Source organism: Poecilia latipinna, unplaced genomic scaffold (assembly GCF_001443285.1).
Source record: "Poecilia latipinna isolate Pla-1442-1.1 unplaced genomic scaffold, P_latipinna-1.0 Scaffold3997, whole genome shotgun sequence".
In the NCBI taxonomy this organism is placed as follows: domain Eukaryota; kingdom Metazoa; phylum Chordata; class Actinopteri; order Cyprinodontiformes; family Poeciliidae; genus Poecilia; species Poecilia latipinna.
Genome location: NW_015116613.1, coordinates 693 through 20,214, shown reverse-complemented (window position 1 = coordinate 20,214; position 19,522 = coordinate 693). Strand labels below are relative to the sequence as shown.

The 19,522-nt window shown below is 36.3% G+C and overlaps 3 protein-coding genes across 3 annotated transcripts; all 3 read left to right on the top strand.

Moving 5' to 3' along the window:
* The first annotated feature begins 5,462 nt into the window (after window positions 1–5,462).
* LOC106942034 (G-protein coupled receptor 183-like) lies at window positions 5,463–9,570 on the top strand. Its single transcript, XM_015025207.1, has 4 exons — window positions 5,463–5,612; window positions 6,165–6,901; window positions 8,092–8,242; window positions 9,009–9,570. The coding sequence occupies exons 1-4, from the start codon at window positions 5,463–5,465 to the stop codon at window positions 9,486–9,488; spliced, it is 1,518 nt and encodes a 505-aa protein (XP_014880693.1). The 3' UTR covers window positions 9,489–9,570.
* A 4,459-nt stretch (window positions 9,571–14,029) lies between these two features.
* On the top strand, window positions 14,030–16,889 carry LOC106942036 (G-protein coupled receptor 183-like). Its single transcript, XM_015025209.1, has 2 exons — window positions 14,030–14,179; window positions 16,045–16,889. Exons 1-2 carry the CDS (start codon window positions 14,030–14,032, stop codon window positions 16,810–16,812), a joined length of 918 nt encoding a protein of 305 aa, XP_014880695.1. The 3' UTR covers window positions 16,813–16,889.
* Window positions 16,890–17,652: 763 nt separating this feature from the next.
* Window positions 17,653–19,166, top strand: LOC106942035 (olfactory receptor 1J2-like). The gene is made up of 2 exons (XM_015025208.1): window positions 17,653–17,835; window positions 18,384–19,166. Exons 1-2 carry the CDS (start codon window positions 17,653–17,655, stop codon window positions 19,164–19,166), a joined length of 966 nt encoding a protein of 321 aa, XP_014880694.1.
* The last annotated feature ends 356 nt before the right edge of the window (window positions 19,167–19,522 follow it).

Sequence of the window (19,522 nt, the reverse complement as noted above, 5' to 3'; positions counted from 1 at the left end):
CTGAGTGTTTTACATTTTCTTTTTTTGGTCCTTACTTTTTACTATTTTTAGATATGCAGATGTTTTTTGGCCACACTTTAGAGAATTGTAGGCTGTTAACAATTCTGGCTAAAATGGATTTATTATTCAGTAATTAAATTGAATTTTAGTCAAATGTTTTTAAGTGACCTCAGTAAGTCCCAAAGACAATAACAACAAAAAAATCATCTTTGTAGCAACTTCAGTTTCTTTTTGTTGTTTTTTCCAGAAATCTTTGTAGCATAAGGAAAGGGAACAACAAGAAACAGGAAATATTGTCAATAGTAAAGAAAAAGAGAAAAGTTCATCTCCTTAGGTCACAAGGCAGTAGACGTAAAGAAAACCAAATGGTTGGGCCTCCTAATCTGTATATTTTGTTCAAACTGGAAGTTTGGAGGAAGAAACAAAATCAAAATTGCCCATTAAATTTCACCCAGAAACTTCAAGAAAATGTGTGAAGTTTTTTAAAACACAACAGAAGTATAAAAAAACACTAGTTGTTACCTAATATATATCTTTAATTTGAAAAGTTATTAGGTCATAATGCTCTTGGTCAATATAGAGAAATTTCCTTTCAGTGAGTTTATTTGAAATTTAGGGGGAAAAGCACCAACAGAATATCAAAAATATTTTCATAAACAAGTAAGAAAAAAAGATTACTTCATAAAAGTAAACTAAACTAAGTGAAAAGCAGTTATCCAAGTGAGCAATAAAGTTGCTCTCCTAATGGATTTGATTAAAGGCCTTGTGTGCAGTGAATTAGTTTGAAAAGAATCTTTCTAACATCATTAACCTTAATCATCTGCACTTTGTTTTATGTAATTGGAACAGACATTTCAACTAATCAGTCTAATGTTTTCTTACTGATTCTTTAATAACATTCACAACAACCTCTCTCAGAAGACTTATTTAATAGAGCCCCTTGTGGTTGTATGGTGGATAATGCATTGAATCCCAAATAACAACCCACCCCTCTGTGTGTGACATTTACAGCTGGAGTCCAAAGAGGATTACCAACATGGTTGTTTGCTTGTCCTGGAGCATCACTTGACTTTTGAACTCTGAGGATTACTCGAAATGTTAGGATATCCCTACTGTATTGCAAAAAGGAAGTAAGTGCAATAACTTTGCAAGTTTGAAAGAGAAGTTTGCATTTATGAATCATAACAAAATACATGACCTAAATCCACTAAATGTAAACTCTAAGCCGTATCTAAGACTTTTTTCAAACACAGTTTTGTTACAATCAAAGATGGTTATATTTACAAAAATGAATCCCCTTATCACCTTGGTTGCACCTTTAGATTCAGTTTCTGAAAATATTCAGTGACAATGGGGAACTTGCGGTGAGTCCAATTTTCACTGGAAACAAGGCCAACAAACTGCCTGTAATGAGGGCCAGACTCTGATAATGCTTGTACTTGAACATTACAGCACATATCTATGGGCCTGGAACTTTGTACTCCAAAAGTTGTGACCAAAATGAAAATTAACTATTCAGTATAACCTGACAAATAATGATGTTAGAGAAGGAATTGGCCATTAATCTCACAATTTCTTAATCTCTCCCTATCTATGTGAATCAATCATTTTATTGAAAAAGTGAGGGAAAACAAATAAATCTTCACAGGAGAAAATAATCTAACAAAGTTATCCTGAGGTTTAATTGGGAAATGTTTAAATTACCAAACTCAGGAAGGGATATATCAAACCTCAGTTAATGTCAAGGTAGCTAAATGCTATTGTTGAGACGCACAAGCAGGCCTCCTGACACATACGCAACACCCCTGGCGATACAGGCTGTGTTGAAATTGCTCTGATGAATTGTTTGTTATATAATTTTCCAAATACTACCAAGATTCATTAGTTCAGTTATTTATGACATAAGGGTTCAAACTTTTTGGAAGCACATAAAAACGTATTTACTGTGTACAATGTGTAAAACTCTCAGTGAAACCTATACTTCTAATTTAGTTATTCAGTCTTGTGTATAATATAACCTGTGTTGAACTTAAATTTCTTAATAAACTTTTCTTTATCAAATAAATGTATTTCAAACAATTCTATAATGTATATAAAACAAGTCGTAAAGTAATATCTTATTTTTATAAAACCTTTCACAGACATATCACAGAGTGCTTCACAAAGTCAAAACAAAAAGTAAAAACAACAGTAATCAAAGGTCTGTCTGAATAAAATTGTCTCTAGTTGTTTTTTTTAAAATAATCTGTGGAGTCTGTCTAGCGTATGCAGAGTGTCAGGGTATTATACATCCACCATGTGATTTCTAACAGAAGTAAATATTTTTGAGACATATTGGTTACTAATCCTGAGGAAAAATAGTTGCATAATAAATTAATTTAGATGCATAAAGTAAGAAGTAGGTGTTAGAAAGTAAGATGAGGTGTTATTTAAAGTGATTAAATTATATTTCATAGCAATGGTCTGTACAGTCTTTGTGGGCCACAGTCCTGCAACTTTTAGGTGTGTCCCTTGTCCTACACACAACTGGTTGACGATTCTGTATGATACTACTGCCACCTACTGGTGTGACTGCAGAACTACAGATACATCCGACAAAAATACTGGAACTTTACAATTGAACAATTATGAACCATTTTATGCACCAATTTAGACACTTTTAGCAAAACACTTAGCCAAGTGCTACAATGGTTTGGAAAATGGGCTTGTTTGGAATAAAATCCTTCTCCACTACTACACCTCAGAGGCACATTTAACAAAAACTTCACTTTTAGACGCTTCATCGTCTTCTGGTTATTCATGGTGTCACAGCCAATTAGAGAAATGGGTCTTGTGGCGCCCATATGTATCAAAGTAAAAATGCTGATCAGAACATCAATAGAAACTGTAGCGTTAGCCTGAATACTGTCAGGTTTTTTGTTTTTTAGATTTAAATAAAACCTGTGGGGAGGGAAGCTGTGCAAAGGTCAATCGCAATTTGAATGTTTATTACCCTTCACTGAAATTGTTTCTTTTTTTTTTTTTGAGGCCTAAACATTTTTGCATAAGTGACAGTTGTGCAATACATTTAAGAATTCAAAAGAGTTCTTACATTTGAAAGTCACAATGTCTAACTTTATCATAGAAGTTTGAAATTTGGTACATTTGCAGAACTTCTCAACCGAGTGTAGAGACACACTGACTATAGACAACCGAATGGCACCCAGTGGAAAAGTGAGTGAGACAGAGGGTTTGAATTGGCAGCCCACCAGTTACAGGACAACTTAACTTCATAATAAACTAAACAAAGTGAAAAGTAGTTTGCAAAGTAAGCAACAAAGCTGCTGTCCTGGTGGATTTGATTAAAAACTCTGTGTGGAGGGGATTTGTTTGAAAACAATCTTCCAAATCTTGTTAACCTTATGCATATGATTGCTATCAAACATGTTGAACTTTGTTCCTAATTGGGATTTCAAATAAATAATCACCTTAATGTTTCCTTTGCTGATTCTTTAATAGCATTCACAACAACCTCTCTCAAAAGGCTCATTTAGTAAATCCCCTTGGTGGTTTTATTGTGGATAAGGCACTGAATCCCAAATAACAACCCACCCCTCTGTGCCTGACCTTTACAGCTGGAGTCTAAAGAGAGTTATGGAGATGCTTGTTTGCTCATCCTGCAGCACGACTTGTCTTTTGAACTCTGAGGATTACTGGAAATGTCAGGATGTCCCAGTTGTATTGCCAGTAGAAGTGAGTGCAGCAGCATTGCAAGTTTTCAAAAGAAGTTTTAACTTATGAATCATAACAGAAAAAAGTTAAACTTGCAGGGCCTACAATTAGAATTAATAGATTCACTAAATGCAAACAAAAATCTAAACCATGTTTCTTTTTCATAAAACTGTTGTTGCACATTCAAAGAGAGCTAAGGTTAAAACTCTCTTTGAAGTCTTAAGCCTTATCGTTAATGAAATGTTATATACTGTGTCCTTACTTAAAATCCAAAACTAACCATTAGAAACACTCATGGCAAAGGTAACCCATGAAAAAAGCACTATTAGCATGTTCAAAACCCCTAACAACTTCTTTTTACAATTCAATTTATTTAGTTTTCTTGAAAGATAACAAACATTATTGTAGCTATGTACAATAATGTAACTATGTAAGCATATTTCCTAAAATGATCAGAATTTATATTCTAAAGCAGGCATCTGGGAAAAAAAAAATGTTACAACAGATCTGACATGTTGACCAAATTGGATGATGTACAGAACTGAGAACAGAAGTACGAAGCTTTGAAATAAAGTCTTCGTTTTTTCTTCTTTCTATCATATCTAGCAACTGAACAAGTATTTGTGATTTTTTTTAACTGTGTCAGTGACAGATCAGTAAAAGATTTAGATAATAGATGGTTTTGTATGTTTGGAGATTTCATCCAGTCAAATATGCATACACACACACACACACACATACATGTACACACACACAGTATCACAAGGGCTGCTAGTTTGTACGTATGCACAGGCACACCAATGAACCCTTAGACTGATGCCATCCAAACTATATAAAGAATAGAATGTCAGTATTAGTGTTGTTTTAATCTGACAAAGATCCTGTAGACTTTGGCATTAAAACAAAGGAAAACATAATCTTCACACACAATAAAAGCAAGCTGACTGAGTTGAACTGGATGTCTTTAGCACATTTTAACCTTCCTGAATAAGGAACAGGTAAAAAAAAAAAAAAATCTAGCCAAAAACCAAACCAAAACAAAACAACAACAAAACAAAATTGCTGATGTGGTGATCTTGAGTTCAAGGTTAGTGCTTCTATTTTACCTCTTGAAAATGTCCTGCATTTACATCTTCATGAAAAAGTATATTATTTGTATAGATATTTAGTGCAATTACCCAGATTTTGCTTAGAGGTGTGAATTAATTTATGGAGTTAGGCTCCTCTTTTCCCAACTCATTACGTTTTTTGTAATATTATGCTTTTAATGATTGATAGCCTAAACGTTGAAATTGATTATTTACTTTACATGACAGTTGAAAAAGGTTTTTTATGCAACAATTATTTTCATTTGGTGTTAAAAGAAAGCAGGAGTGCTGGATTGTAAAACTCTAAGAAGAGCCTGTGATTGTTGTTATATCATTCCTTTAAGAAGGAGAGCATGTTAAAAGAGACACCATAACATTTTCTAAAGATTCATTGATGGGCAGAAAGTTTCAATGTGGTTCCAAATCTAAGCAATTTTACAACATGATGTACAAAATGCCAAAACTTAACTTCTGAGCAAAAGCAAGTTTGGGTTTGTAAGTGTCAGAAGTGCTTAAACAAAGTTATGCACCTTTATAGGGTTTAGAGTTCAACCATCAACTATTATGAAAACCAGAAAAAAAAAACAAAAAAAAAAACTTTTGATATTGGATCTCTGTAAAAGATGAAACACTTTCTTCTTTTCTCTTTACAGGCTGGAAAAGATGAATATATCCATTGCTAATGTGACAGGAGTTCCAGATAACCGGGATTCCTTCACCAAGGCTGTGATTAAGAATGTTATTGTTGTGGTTCTTAGCATTTCCATCAACTACATCAATGCAGGACTCATTCATACGTTCTGCGGAAACCAGGTCATTATTTTAATCATATTTACTGCCTTCAGGATACAGTTATTTCAGAATTATATTGAATAGAAAACTAATGGTAAGGTTTTACATTTAAATTGAAGCAGAATATTAAATGCAGTATCTTCCAAAAGTATTCACATATTTCAATTTTACATGTTTTTCATGCTAAAGCCATACTAAAGTTGGCTGTGATTTAATTTGACAGACCAATACAAAGTAGCACAGAAAAGTGATGTGGAAGGAAAATGATGCATAGTGTTTAAAGTTCTTAGCATTTAGGATCAGTAATTTATTAGAAAAGCCATCTCTCACTGCAGGTTTTTTAAACAATGGGCCTCTTTTCCACAAAGGACAGATTTTTATAGTGTAAAATTAATAGTTGTCATGCAACACATGCAACATAAAATTTCTGTCATTTTCTGTCAGTTCCCAACAGTATTGCATAAGACCTCATAATTATTTGGTCCATCATTTGACATAAAATGTAAATTCTTGACTACTATACACACCGCTTCAATAATGTGCTGTTTTACTGTTTTTGTTGTTTTTCTCCAGATCTTCAACACAAATCCCCGGTACATCCTGTTTGTTCACTTGGTGATCAATGACATGATCCAAGTAACGCTGACTGTTGCACTGTTCATCATTAGCTACATCCTCTACAAGATCCATGTATTTGTCTGTTGCATCTTAATACTGATTGCCCTCTTCACTACTGAAAACACCCCGCTGAACCTGGCCTGCATGGCAGTGGAGTGCTACATCGCCATCTGCATCCCCCTCCGCCACGCTCAGATCTGCACGATCAAGAGAACGAGGCTGCTGATTTCCTTAATCTGGATCACCAGCTTGGTGTCTGTTCTCCCTGATCTCTTCATTACCTTGGCCACGGAGCCACTGGACTATTTTAATACACAAGTGTTTTGCCTTAGGGAAACTGCTTTTCGAAGTCCCAGAATCATAGAGAGAAGGAATATTACATATATTGTATATCTGGTTCTCGTTTGGTGCATTATTTTTTTCATTTATTTCCGCATACTATTTACGGCAAGAACAGCAAGTAGACATGCTAAAAAGGCGAGGAACACAGTCCTCCTTCACGGGCTTCAGCTTCTTTTGTGCATGGCAACGTATGCAGAACACCTGGTGAAACAGGCTGTGTTGCAATGGCTTCCTAAGTATTACTCAGATTCTCTGTTTGTTTGTTATATAATTTTCCAAATACTACCGAGATCTATTAGTTCAATTATCTATGGCATAAGGGACAAAACCTTCAGGAAGCACCTAAAAAGGTATTTACTATGTAAGGTGAGCCCACAGTGATATTAATAAGGTATATATATCTCAAGTTTTTTTTCAGTCTTTTCGTGTGACCTGTATTAAATCTCAAAATAACTTACTAAAACACTGTCAACTTTTCTAAGACAATGTGTTGCATTGTCAAATGGTAGCAAATGTCACAACTCTTGAGAACGTTATCAGCAGGTTTAATGACATTCAAAAGGGTGAATCTGAAAACTAGAAAAACCAGACAATTTAAATATGGATATGAGCTGCAGCATAATATGCACTTTTATAATTGCGACTGTATATATTTAATGAAAATACATGGACGCCATCTTGGAGAACCTCGCAAGTCGCAGGTCGTTTGTATAACCAAAGGACTCGTTTTATTGTGAAGTAATGGACAACATATTGAACAAAAAGAAAGTTACAAAATAATACCTTTACAATATCCTACCGGAAATGCAACCTTAAACGAACTATGTATGCAGTAATTTCCTTCAACAGGACAGCATGAAGTGCCTGTTGACGCCACCTCTGTTTTGCTCGACTGAGAGCTACTTCTGTTCAATAAAGTTTTGATCAAAAAAAAAAAATAAATAAAAAACGCAATACCTAAAAAGAATACTTGAGGGCGGGTTTCCTTTCCCTTTGTTGGTCTTAAAAAGATGAAAATGAGTTTTTGAAAGTCAACATTTTACAACTTGATAAACGAACATTTGAAAGAGATCAGTTTTAAATGTTTGTCCATATTTTCAAAGTGAATTTCTGGGCATTTTGGTTACAAAAATTAATATGGTTTTGTGTTGTCTCTTATTTATTTCTTTTTCTTTGAGTAAACACGTCATTGTGATGTGCAATAGTTTAAACTGCCCAATAATCAATACCTAAAAATAATGTCATGATCCTTTTAAACACGTCAGAATGTTAAGATATAAGTTTATCACAATATGTAAACATGTCATGTTGATGCAGGTATCAATAAGGTCACCATATTTCTAAGAATAAAGCTGCAGTGGTAGTAGTAACTTTTATAAAGATATGTTTTTCACATATTTGTTAAAAATGTCACTATGTCATGACAGTATAACATGACACAGATTATCTGTGTCATGAACAGGAGGAAAAGAAAACCACTTTTGATTTAAAAGAAGTTCTCTATAAAAAAATGTAGTGTCTTTTTCTTTTCTCTTTACAGACCTAAAGAAATGAATGTGTCTGCTGCCAATGTGACAGTGATAGAGATTCCCTTCACCAAGGTGTTGCTCAAGAACCTCATTGTTGTGGGCCTCTGCGTTTTCATCAACTCCATCAATGCAGGACTCATTTATACCTTCTCTAAACACCAGGTCAGACATTTTAATGACATTTACTACCTTAATCAATTAATCAAATGATTCTTCATTTGATTCACTGAAGAATCAAATGGAATACTAGTTTTATGGTAGTGCTTAGCATTTATGTTCATCATTGTGATTTTGTCAAGGTTTTGAAGCAGAAGAAGATGATTAAATACAGTGTGTTGCAACAGTATACATAGATATGATTTTTAAAATATTTTCACATGTTACAGCCAGAAACCTGCATATTGTTGTGATTTTTTGTGACAAAACAACACAAAGTAACATATAAATGTGATGTGGAAGGAAAATGAAACTCGGTTTTTCAGATTTTTTTGCATGTAAATATCAGATAAGTGTGGCTTGTGATAATGTTCACCCCATCCTCAGATACATAATGATTGATGGTAAGCAGTGAACATTGATTTTCAGGTTTTGCTATAGTTTCTCATTTTATATTCCATCGAAACTTTAACTGGGCCATTCTAACACATGGAGATGTTTTTAACTAAACCAATACTTTGTAGTTCTAACTGTAAATGTAGGGTTTTCGTTCCTAAAAACTCCACCTTAGGTTTCATGTGTTTTGAACCCTGCAACAGGTTTATCCCTCTGTGTAGCATCATCCATCTTACCACAATTTCTGACCAGCTTCCATGTGAACTAAGCTGTACCTGTACCATTATTTATTTAGTCCATCACTCAAAATTATACATTACCTTTGACTTCTATAAGTGTCACTACTAATACAAGTGCTTTTCTTGTCTTTCTTTAGATCTTCAACACAAATCCCCGGTACATCCTGTTTGTTCACTTGGTGATCAATGACATGATTCAAGTAACACTGAGTGTTGCACTTTTCGTCACTAGCTACTTATTCTACCTTCCTATGACTGTTTGTTGCTTCTTTATACTGATTGCTATCTTCACTACTGAAAACACCCCGCTGAACCTGGCCTGCATGGCAGTGGAGTGCTACATCGCCATCTGCATCCCCCTCCGTCACGCTCAGATCTGCACAGTTAAGAAAACACGGCTGCTGATTTCTTTAATCTGGGCCACCAGCTTGGTGTCTGTTCTCCCTGATCTCTTCATGACTTTGGCTACGGAGTCACAGGACTATTTTAAATTACGTGTGTTTTGCATCAGGGAACGGGTTTTTCCAAATCCCAGAATTATAGAGAGGAGAAATATTACCTACATTGTATATTTGGTTTTAGTTTGGTGCATTATCTTTTCACCTATTTCCGCATAATGTTCACAGCAAGAACAGCAAGTAAAGATGCTAAAAAGGCGAGGAACACAATCGTTCTCCATGGGTTTCAGCTTCTGTTGTGTATGGCAACATATGCAGAACACCTTGTAAAAGATATGGTGTGGCAATGGTTTCGTGATTATTGTTTTGACACCCTTTTTGCTTGTTATTTATTGTTCCAAATATTACCAAGATTTATTAGTTCAGTTATCTATGGTCTACGAGACAAAACGTTCAGAAAGCACCTAAAAGGACATTTACTGTGTAAAATAAATCCACAGAAACATTAGTAGGGTATGTACTTTTGATTTTTTTTCCAGTCCGGCATTATATATCACTTGTATTCAATCTTATAAATATGTTTCTTAAAAAAACTTTGTTGTTTAATTATCTTTTTTCAAAAAATTATTTTGTCCATCCGTTCTTCCATCCATTTTCTTCCGCTTATCCGGAGTGGGATCACGGGGGTATTAGCCTAAGTAGGGAGGTCCAGACTTCCCTTACACCACCCACTTGGGCCAGCTCCTCTAGGGGAATCCCAAGGCTTTTCCACGCCAATCGAGAAATATAGTCCCTCCGGCATGTCCTGGGTCATCCTCTGAGTCAGGTGTCCCGGTGGGATGTGTCCAGAACATCAGGGAGACGTCCAGGAGGCGTTCATCTAGATACCCAAGTCATCTTAACTGGAGCCTCTCAATGTGAAGGAACAGTGGCCCTACTCTGAGTTTTCCCAGATGACTGAGCTTCTCACCCTATCTCTATGGGAAAGCCCAGACATAGAGAAAACTCATTTCAGTTTTCGCTTGTATCCATGACCTCATTCTTTCGGTCATGATCCAAAGCTCATGACAATGAATGAGGGTAGGAACGTAGATTGACTGGTAAATTGAGAGCTTCGCTTTTAGACTCAGCTCTCTCTTCAACACGACGGACTGGAACAGCATCCGCTTCACTGCAGACGCTGCACCAATCCACCTGTCGATCGCCCGCTACATTTTTTCCTCATTTGTGAACAAGATCCTGAGATACTTTAACTCCTCCACTTGAGGCAGGATATCCTCCCCATCCCAGAGAAGTCACTCTACCCTTTTCTGGCTCAAGACCATGGCCTTGGACTTGGAGGCACTGATCCTCATCTCGGCCACTTCACACTCGACTGCGAACCGCTCCAGTGAAAACTGTAGATCACAACCTGATGAAACCAGTAGGGGCACATCATCTGCAAAAAGCAAAAATGAGATCCTAAGGACACCAAAATGGATCCCCTCAACACCTTTACTGTGCCTAGAAATTCTGTCCACAAAGGTAATGGACAGAATCGGTGAAAAGGGCAGCCATGGCAACTGTCACTGAAAAAGAGCCCGGCTTACTGCTAGCAATGCAAACCAGGCTCTGACACCGGCTGTACAGGGACATATCAAAGGGCCCTGTACCCTTATGGGTTGCTCCATACTCCTGGAGCAATCCCACAGATCCCCCCAAGGGTTGAACACCTTCTGCAAGTCCATAAAGCACATATAGACTGGTTGGATGAACTTCCATACACCCTCCAGGATGCTGCTGAGGGTGTAGAGCTGGTCCAGTGTTACACAACCCGGAGGAAAACCCACACTGCTCTTTCTGAATCCAAGGTTTGACTATACGATGGACCTTTCTCTCCAGGACCTCTGAATATACCTTACCAGGGAGGGTTAAGAGTGTGACCTCTGTGGCTTACTCTACAGTACCCCTTTTTGAACAGGGGAACCACCACCCCCTTCTGCCAATCCAGGGGAACTGCCCCTGATGTCCACGGAATATTGCAGAGTCTCATCAACCAGCACAACCCTACAACATTCAGAGCCTTGAGGAACTCTGGGCGAATCCCATCCACCCCTGGGGCCTTGCCACAGAGGAGCTCTTTATCCACCTTAGTAACCTCATCACCAGAGATTGGAGAACCCAACTTCAATGGAAGGTATGTTGGTGGGATTGAGGACGTCTTCAAAGTATTCTGTCCACCAGCCCATAATGTCCAAAGACATGGTCAGCAGCACACCATCCCCACTAACAGTGTTCGTGCTGTAATGCTTCCCTTTCCTGAGATGCTGGATGATGGACCAAAATCGCCTTGAAGCTATGTGAAAGTCTTTCTCCATGGCCTATCCAAACTTCTCCCACATTTGAGTTTTTGCCTCAGTAACCACCTGAGCTGCCGGCCGCTCCGACTGCCTGTACCCATCAGCTGCTTCTGGAGCCCCACAGGCCAAAAAGGCCCAATAGGACTCCATTTCAATCTGACACCATCCCTTGCCGAAGGTGTGCACCTGTGGGTTTGAGGGTTGCCTCTATGACAGGCACCAACAACCTTGTGGTCACAGTTCCAATAAGCTGCCTCGACAATGGAACCACAGAACATGATCCACTCAGATTCAATGTCTCCCCACCTTCCCCAGGATGTGTTCAAAGTTCTCCCGGAGGTGAGAGTTAAAGCTCCATGTCACGGGAGACTCTGCCAAACGTTCCCAGCAGACCCTCAGAAAATGTTTGGGCCTGCTAGGTCTGACCTGGCATCCTATCCCATTACTGGAGTCAACTCACTACCAGGTAGTGGTCAGTGGACAGCTCTGTACCTCTTTTTACCTGAGTGACCAAGACATGTGGCCACGGATTCGATGAGTCTACAACAAAGTTGATCAATGAACTGCTGCCTAGGGTGTCCTGGTGTTAAGAGCACATATGGACACCATAATGAACATGGTGTTTGTTATGGACAGTCCAGGACAATAATGGCAAAACATTATTTCAGAGTTTATTTTCAATTAACTTGTAAACATTAACTTATAAGTCTTACTAATGAAACACTGACAAAGGGGTGTTGAAATCCAGGCCTTGAGGGCTGGTTTCCTCCAACTGTTAGCTGTGGCACTGGTCCAACACAACAGCAATCCAAGTGGATTGCTAATTTCTACGTATGCACGGCCACACCCATGAGCCCTTAGACTGATGCTGTCCAAACTATATAAAGAGTGAAATGTCAGTTTTAGTCTTATTTGAATCTGTCAAGTAGATCCCGTATGAAAATTTGGCATTAAAACAACTGCAAAAAAATAGTTAAAGAGGAGGGAAACAACAACAGTAAACCTTTAAGAGCTAAATGAATTACTTAATATATTTTATCTTTACTTAATATATTGTGTCCGTCCTAAGTGAGGAACAAGTGAAGAAAGAAAAAAAAAATCCAATGTGGGGATCCTGAACTTGAGGTTAGTGATTCTATTTGATATTAAATACATCTGCAACTTTTACTGTCTGCTGTAAATGTCTGTTTTTGTTTCACACAATGGTTGCAAACTGCAAAATTCTACTTAAGTGTGTTTCTGGATTTAATGTGTTTTTCTTCCTCTTCTTTAACTCATATTATAATATAATGCAACTTATAATGTATTATAGTTTAATGATTCTGAGCTTAAGAGTTCACACTGAAATTTACCTTTTGTCGTACATGACAGGCTCAATATGTAAATATTCATTTCACAGTAATGTCAGTAAAATGTTGAGTGAAAGACTTAATGAGTTGTTACTTTGGTATCAGACATTGCACAACTTTAACAAGGTCTTGTGATTGTTAAATCTTTTAATGAAGGTTATACAGTGACCTAAACAATTGCATATTTCTTAAAAAATCACTGATGTGTAGAAAAATAAGGCTTCAAGTGTGGTCTGGATACAAACGTGATGTGATTTACAACATGGCAGAAACTGAACAATTAACTATAAAACTGCAGAAACAAAGAACAGCCTCATTTGTGGTACTGATGTCTGTGCAAAAATACAACATAAAATATTCTAAGCATCCAAAATCCTTGAGTAATCTTATGATTTATAGAGAATAGAATATTTAGATACCTATCTATTATGAACATGAGAAGCATAGCAGTCATTCTAAAGAAGGAGGCATGAATCTATTATCCCTATTTTATGCACCCTTCACTGGCTCCATGTTGTCTTTCAGGTTAAATTTAAGCTTTTATTTATTGTTTTAAGTGTTTGTAGTTTAAACACAACTTTTCACCTACGTCTCACCCAGAGCCCAGAGATCAGCCAACCAGCTTTTGTTGTCTGTCCCTAAAGTTAGGTTAAAGACTAGAGATGACTGAGCTTTCACTGTGGCAGTGAAAGTTGAGACTGAAAACATATTTATTTTCACTGGGCTTCAACTGCAGTTAAAAAAGGAAGTACATCAGTACACATGTACTGATGTACTTCCTATGTATGTAAGCAGTGTGTATGTGTTTGTATGTAGTGTTTGGGAAATTGCTGCAACTCAAATTACGCATGTCTTGGATTTTATTTGTATTGTGAATTTATTAGTATTTTACTGCCAATTTTGTCATCACATTTTTCATCAAACTTGGTTATATTTTATTTTATATTTATGAAGTTGTAATTATTAAAGCACTTTGGTCACTTTTGTAAATGTGCTATGTAAATAAAATTTGATAAAGTTACAGTAATTCTGTGTATCTCTTTCTACTTTCCTCTTTTACAGATCTAAAGAAATGAATGTGTCTGCTGCCAATGTGACAGTGGCTATACAATATGGAGATTCTTTCTCCAAGGCTTTGATTAAGAACCTCATTGTTGTGGCCCTCAGTATCTTCATCAACTACATCAATGCAGGACTCATTTATACCTTCTCTAAACACCAGGTCAGACATTGTAATGAGTCATACATTTATTGTATGACTGATTGAAGAATCAAATGGAAAACAAATTTTAGTGTTAAGATTTTCTGCTAGTCATCCTGATTTGGCCAGGATTTTTACATTAAAATTGAAGCAGAAGACAATGAAATGTATTGTGTTACAAAGTACTCACCAATTTTATTTGTTCACATTTTCTAATATTATAGCCACAAACGTCAATGTATTTTGTTGTGATTTTATGTGACAGAACAACACAAAGTAGAACATAAATCTGACATGGAAGAATAAGGACATGGTTTTTATATGTACAAATTAGGAAATTGTGGCTTGCAATACAGATCATTCCATCCTGAGATACATAATGATTAATAACAAGCTTATGTGAACACTATTTTAGTAATTATTACATATTTTGCAGGGACGTAGTGCCGATTTATTGCAAAATGAAGTCATTTCCTTTGGTTGTTATAAAATTGCCACATATCAAACATAACTTAAGAAATTTGACTTTGTGTTTTAATGCCTTAAAATTGGGCCTCTGTCTCTTTAAAAACTCCTTTATCAAACTCTGCTTTCAGGAAGTCATCACATCTGCCCTTTACTAACCTTTTAACTTAGCTTGTATAATGAGCTTAGCAGATGCACAATTCCACAAAGTGTTTGCTACTTGCCACTCGCTAGTCTGAAGGAGCTAAGTGAGGGAATTGTAGGGTAGTGGTGCTTTTTTGGGCTGAGTAAGTGGAAAACTGGAAAAGGCGGCGTTTGGTCCACCCAAGCGCTTTGCACAGCTTAATGGCTGCCAAGGAAAATTAAGGGATTTCTCATATATGCATGAAAAAAAAATAAGACAACATTCCAGGTATGTTTTTGATTAGGAAATAACATAACATGATGTAAACCTCAAAAAAGTAGATTTTAAGTAATACTACTCCTAAAATGAAGCAAAGAAAATGAAACAAAAGAGGAAATGAGCAATTTAGGCATAAGTTGAAGAAATACAGCAAATAAAAGTTAGAATTATAACACAAAAGCTAACAATAGTTTGTATAAAATCATGTAACCTTTTAAAACAACAGAACATTTTTTTATCTCCAGACCTAGAAAGTTAATTTTTACCTACATGCAGCAAAGATGCAATTACTGCATGCACACAGCGAGATAAGTATTTCTGACATCTGAGAATTTTAAATACAAATAATTTTTTAAAACCAATGTCGATCCCTTTATTTTTTATTAGTGAACCAGTAATGTTTTAGTTTTAATTAAAATTAACAATGCCACACTATTTATCAATAAATATTCCAATATATTGCATACAACCTTGCCTGCATTGCCTTCCTGAGAAATTCAGTTCGATTATAATCTTGCTTCAGAGCTCAGTCTGGACTTTCTCTGATTGACTTTGATTCCTCGCATTTATTATTATAGTCTGCCTGTTATTGCTGACAGCTGAGGAAGTGAACAAAGCCGTTCAGTCTGTGTTGGCCAGGCTTCCATATTGAACTAACATAACAGGTGCCTCTTTCGGATTGGCACTTCACTCTTCAATGTGGGGGATAGTTCCTTAGAGTGTACGCAAATTCTGTTAAGCTTCGTAGCGTCAAACTGGGGCATTACACATATCATGGTCTAATATTGGCAATTGCGTAAAATTTAAAACTCCAACAAAGTCTTCTCCTCCAGAAAACAATTGTTTCTTAATACTTGAGAACCTAAACCCTCTGAAGGAATCAAAGCGTAGAACAAGTGGCTGGTTACATCAAACCTAATATCTTATTTGGTCCATCATTCCACATATGTTTTTCTTTTTTTTTTTACTTCTATCATTGTCACTGCTAAAACATGTGCTCTGTTTTGTCTTTCTTTAGATCTTCAACACAAATCCCCGGTACATCCTGTTTGTTCACTTGGTGATCAATGACATGATCCAAGTAACGCTGACTGTCGCACTTTTCATCATTAGCTACATCTTCTTCTGGATGCCGATGACTGTTTGTTACTTCTTTATACTGATTGCTATCTTCACTACTGAAAACACCCCGCTGAACCTGGCCTGCATGGCAGTGGAGTGCTACATCGCCATCTGGATGCCCCTCCGTCACGCTCAGATCTGCACAGTTAAAAAAACACGGCTGCTGATTCTTTTAATCTGGGCCACCAGCTTGGTGTCTGTTCTCCCTGATCTCTTCATGACTTTGGCTACGGAGTCACAGGACTATTTTAAATTACGCGTGTTTTGCGTCAGGGAACTTGTTTTTAAAAATCCCAGAATAATAGAGAGGAGAAATATTACCTACATTGTATATTTGGTTTTAGTTTGGTGCATTATCTTTTTCATCTATTTCCGCATAATGTTCACAGCAAGAACAGCAAGTAAAGATGCTAAAAAGGCGAGGAACACAATCGTTCTCCATGGGTTTCAGCTTCTGTTGTGTATGGCAACATATGTAGAACACCTTGTAAAAGATATGGTGTGGCAATGGTTTCGTGATTCTTATTTAGATGTTCTGTTTGCTTGTTATTTATTGTTCCAAATATTACCAAGATTTATTAGCTCAATTATCTATGGTGTGCGAGACAAAACGTTCAGAAAGCACCTAAAAGGATATTTTCTGTGTAAGATAAGCCCACAGTAACACAGTGGGGCATGTACTTTTAATTTTTGTATTCATTCATTGTATATCAACTGTATTGAATCTTATTAAAATGTTTCTTTAAAAACCTTGTTAAATTCCCTGTTCTCAACAATTTGATGTGTACGAAAACAATATATTATGAAACTGTACTTTTTAGTAACAGCAGGGCCCAAGTAAATTCTTCCATTTTTAGCCTCATTTAAACATTTATTTATTCACATAGCCACTTTTAAAAACAACCAAAGTGGGATATTGTCAACCTTAAAGATAACAATAGAGCCAAAGCAACTTTTTGTGGAAGTTATGAAGATGACTTATAAACCATTGTTTTATTAACCAACTAAAGACCAAAAACAATCTATGTAAAATATTGATTCTTTTTGAAATTCTGATAAGTATTGGGGGGAGAAATGCATAATGTAGTATAAGCTCTATAATCATGACTATTTAAAAAGTAATTTGTAATCATAAGTACCTTAGTCATTTAAAATTATCTTTTCCAATATTGCTTTTTTCTAACTTATTTCCAGTTTACATTGAAAGATCTGTTAGAGTTAGAAAACTAAGTCCTTCATCATTGGTCACCTCTGATGTATAGGTGTGTCTGTATTAAATAAGATTCACAAATAAATACTCAGGCTAGTACCCTGATAAATATTACATAGAGAACACCCACATCAACACAGATTACTCTCAACACGCCTCTTTCAAGGTCTGTATTTTTAATCAGGAGGATTTCCATCTGTCTTTCAGGAACTTAAAACTTGATGTATGCATTTATATGTATTTTTTTTTTATCATAAGTTAAACTATGCCTTTTGTAATTTTATGTTTTATCAGATGTCTTCTTCATCAGCTCCTGGCACAAATTTCACAGTTACTGAGGGCAACCTGACCGGACCTGGAGTTAATCTGGGCATGTTTTCTTTGACTGCTGTTGTAGGCAATGTGGTTGTTATTTTACTCGGCATCATCACCTGCTCCATTAATACGCTAATGATTCACATATTCAACAAACATCAAGTGTGTATTTTCTTTTATAATGTGTGTTAGTGTTGTGCCTTTTTTTTGTTTCTCAATAGTTAGGTAGAAAGACTACCTAACTAGTAGGTAGTTAGGCTGTCTAAGTCCCGTTGTTTATGGGATATGAGACAAAACTTTCATAAAACTAATTGAGCACTAGTTTTATGTGCTCAATTTCATCATCTTTTTTTCTAACCCACACGTCTCTTTTATGTTACAGATTAGATCTAACATAATAAAAATGATCCTTATCTTTTCTTTATTTCAATTATTGCATAATGTTTTCCCTATATTTCCATGCTCAGCATAGGTCTATAAAACGTGATTATGGTTGACACTGTTAAACTGACATGGTGACGAGCAGAGAGAGAAACTACAGTGTGACGTTTAATGTATTGTGTAATGTTTAGGTTTCTGAATTATTGGAATAGCAAAATATCTTTTTTTTTGTTAAGTTTTAAATCCAAACTGAAATGTTACAACACAGAAGTGTTTTTCATTGTTTTCTCTCACCTTGTCATTTAACTCTGGACTCATGCACTTCACAGATCTTCAGGTTCAACCCTCGCTACATCCTTTTCATCCACTTGGTGCTAAACGAAACACTCCAGTTGATACTCAGCATTTCCCTCTACCTCTTTGCCAATTCCTACTTCACCATCTATGTCTCCCTGTGCATGCTCATCCTCCTGCCGGCTATTCTCACCACCAGAAACACTCCGGTGAATCTGGCCTGCATGGCAGCAGAATGTTACATCTCCGTCTGCATCCCCCTCCGCCATGGAAACATATGTACAGTTAAGAAAACCTACATTGCCATTGGCATTATGTGGGTGATAAGCTTGCTTACTATTCTGCCTGATATCTTTATTCTTTTCATTACTGAAGAGCTGCATTTTTTGAAAACAAGAGTTTTCTGTGACAGGGACAGAGTGTTCAGAAGCAGCGACAGTAAAAATAAGAGAGATGCGTCCCATATATTTTTTCTGGTGGTTGTTTGTCTCATTCTGTTCTACACTTATTTCAGAGTTTTGTTTGTGGCAAAAGCTGCAAATTCTGATGCTAAAAAAGCAAGAAACACTATTCTGCTTCATGGTTTTCAGATGTTGATGTGCATGACGCTGTATATGCAAACTTTACTGAAGCAGCTCCTTATATACTTGTTTCCTGGGCAGAGAATTCCCATACAGCATACTATTTTTATATTAATCCAGATCATTCCTCGCTGTCTAAGTCCCGTTGTTTATGGGATACGAGACAAAACTTTCAGAATGTACTTTAAGAAGTATTTTATATGTTTGCAAGTAAAAGCAATAAGGGTACAAACCTAACAGCGATCCAAAAGTCTTGTGAAATACACTGAGCTTTTTCAACAAAGCCTGCGTGAAAATGGGTAGTGAGTCAGTAGTTAAACATGAATATAACAAAGTGCAAGTTAACACGTCATTTTCATGCAGCATTTATTAAGGTCAATCTCAGCAAACTTAATTAACTTGTTAAATTGTTCGTTAACACAAATGACAAATCTGCCAACTAGACAAAGTAAACTGTGTTGTATACAACTAGACATGATAATGTCATGAACCTTGAGTGTTTGAGTTTTGACTGTTATTTATGTTTGGAATCCTCTATTATTGCTCAACTGCTTTTGACTCTTATAGTTAATCTTTTTCCATATCAGATCTTG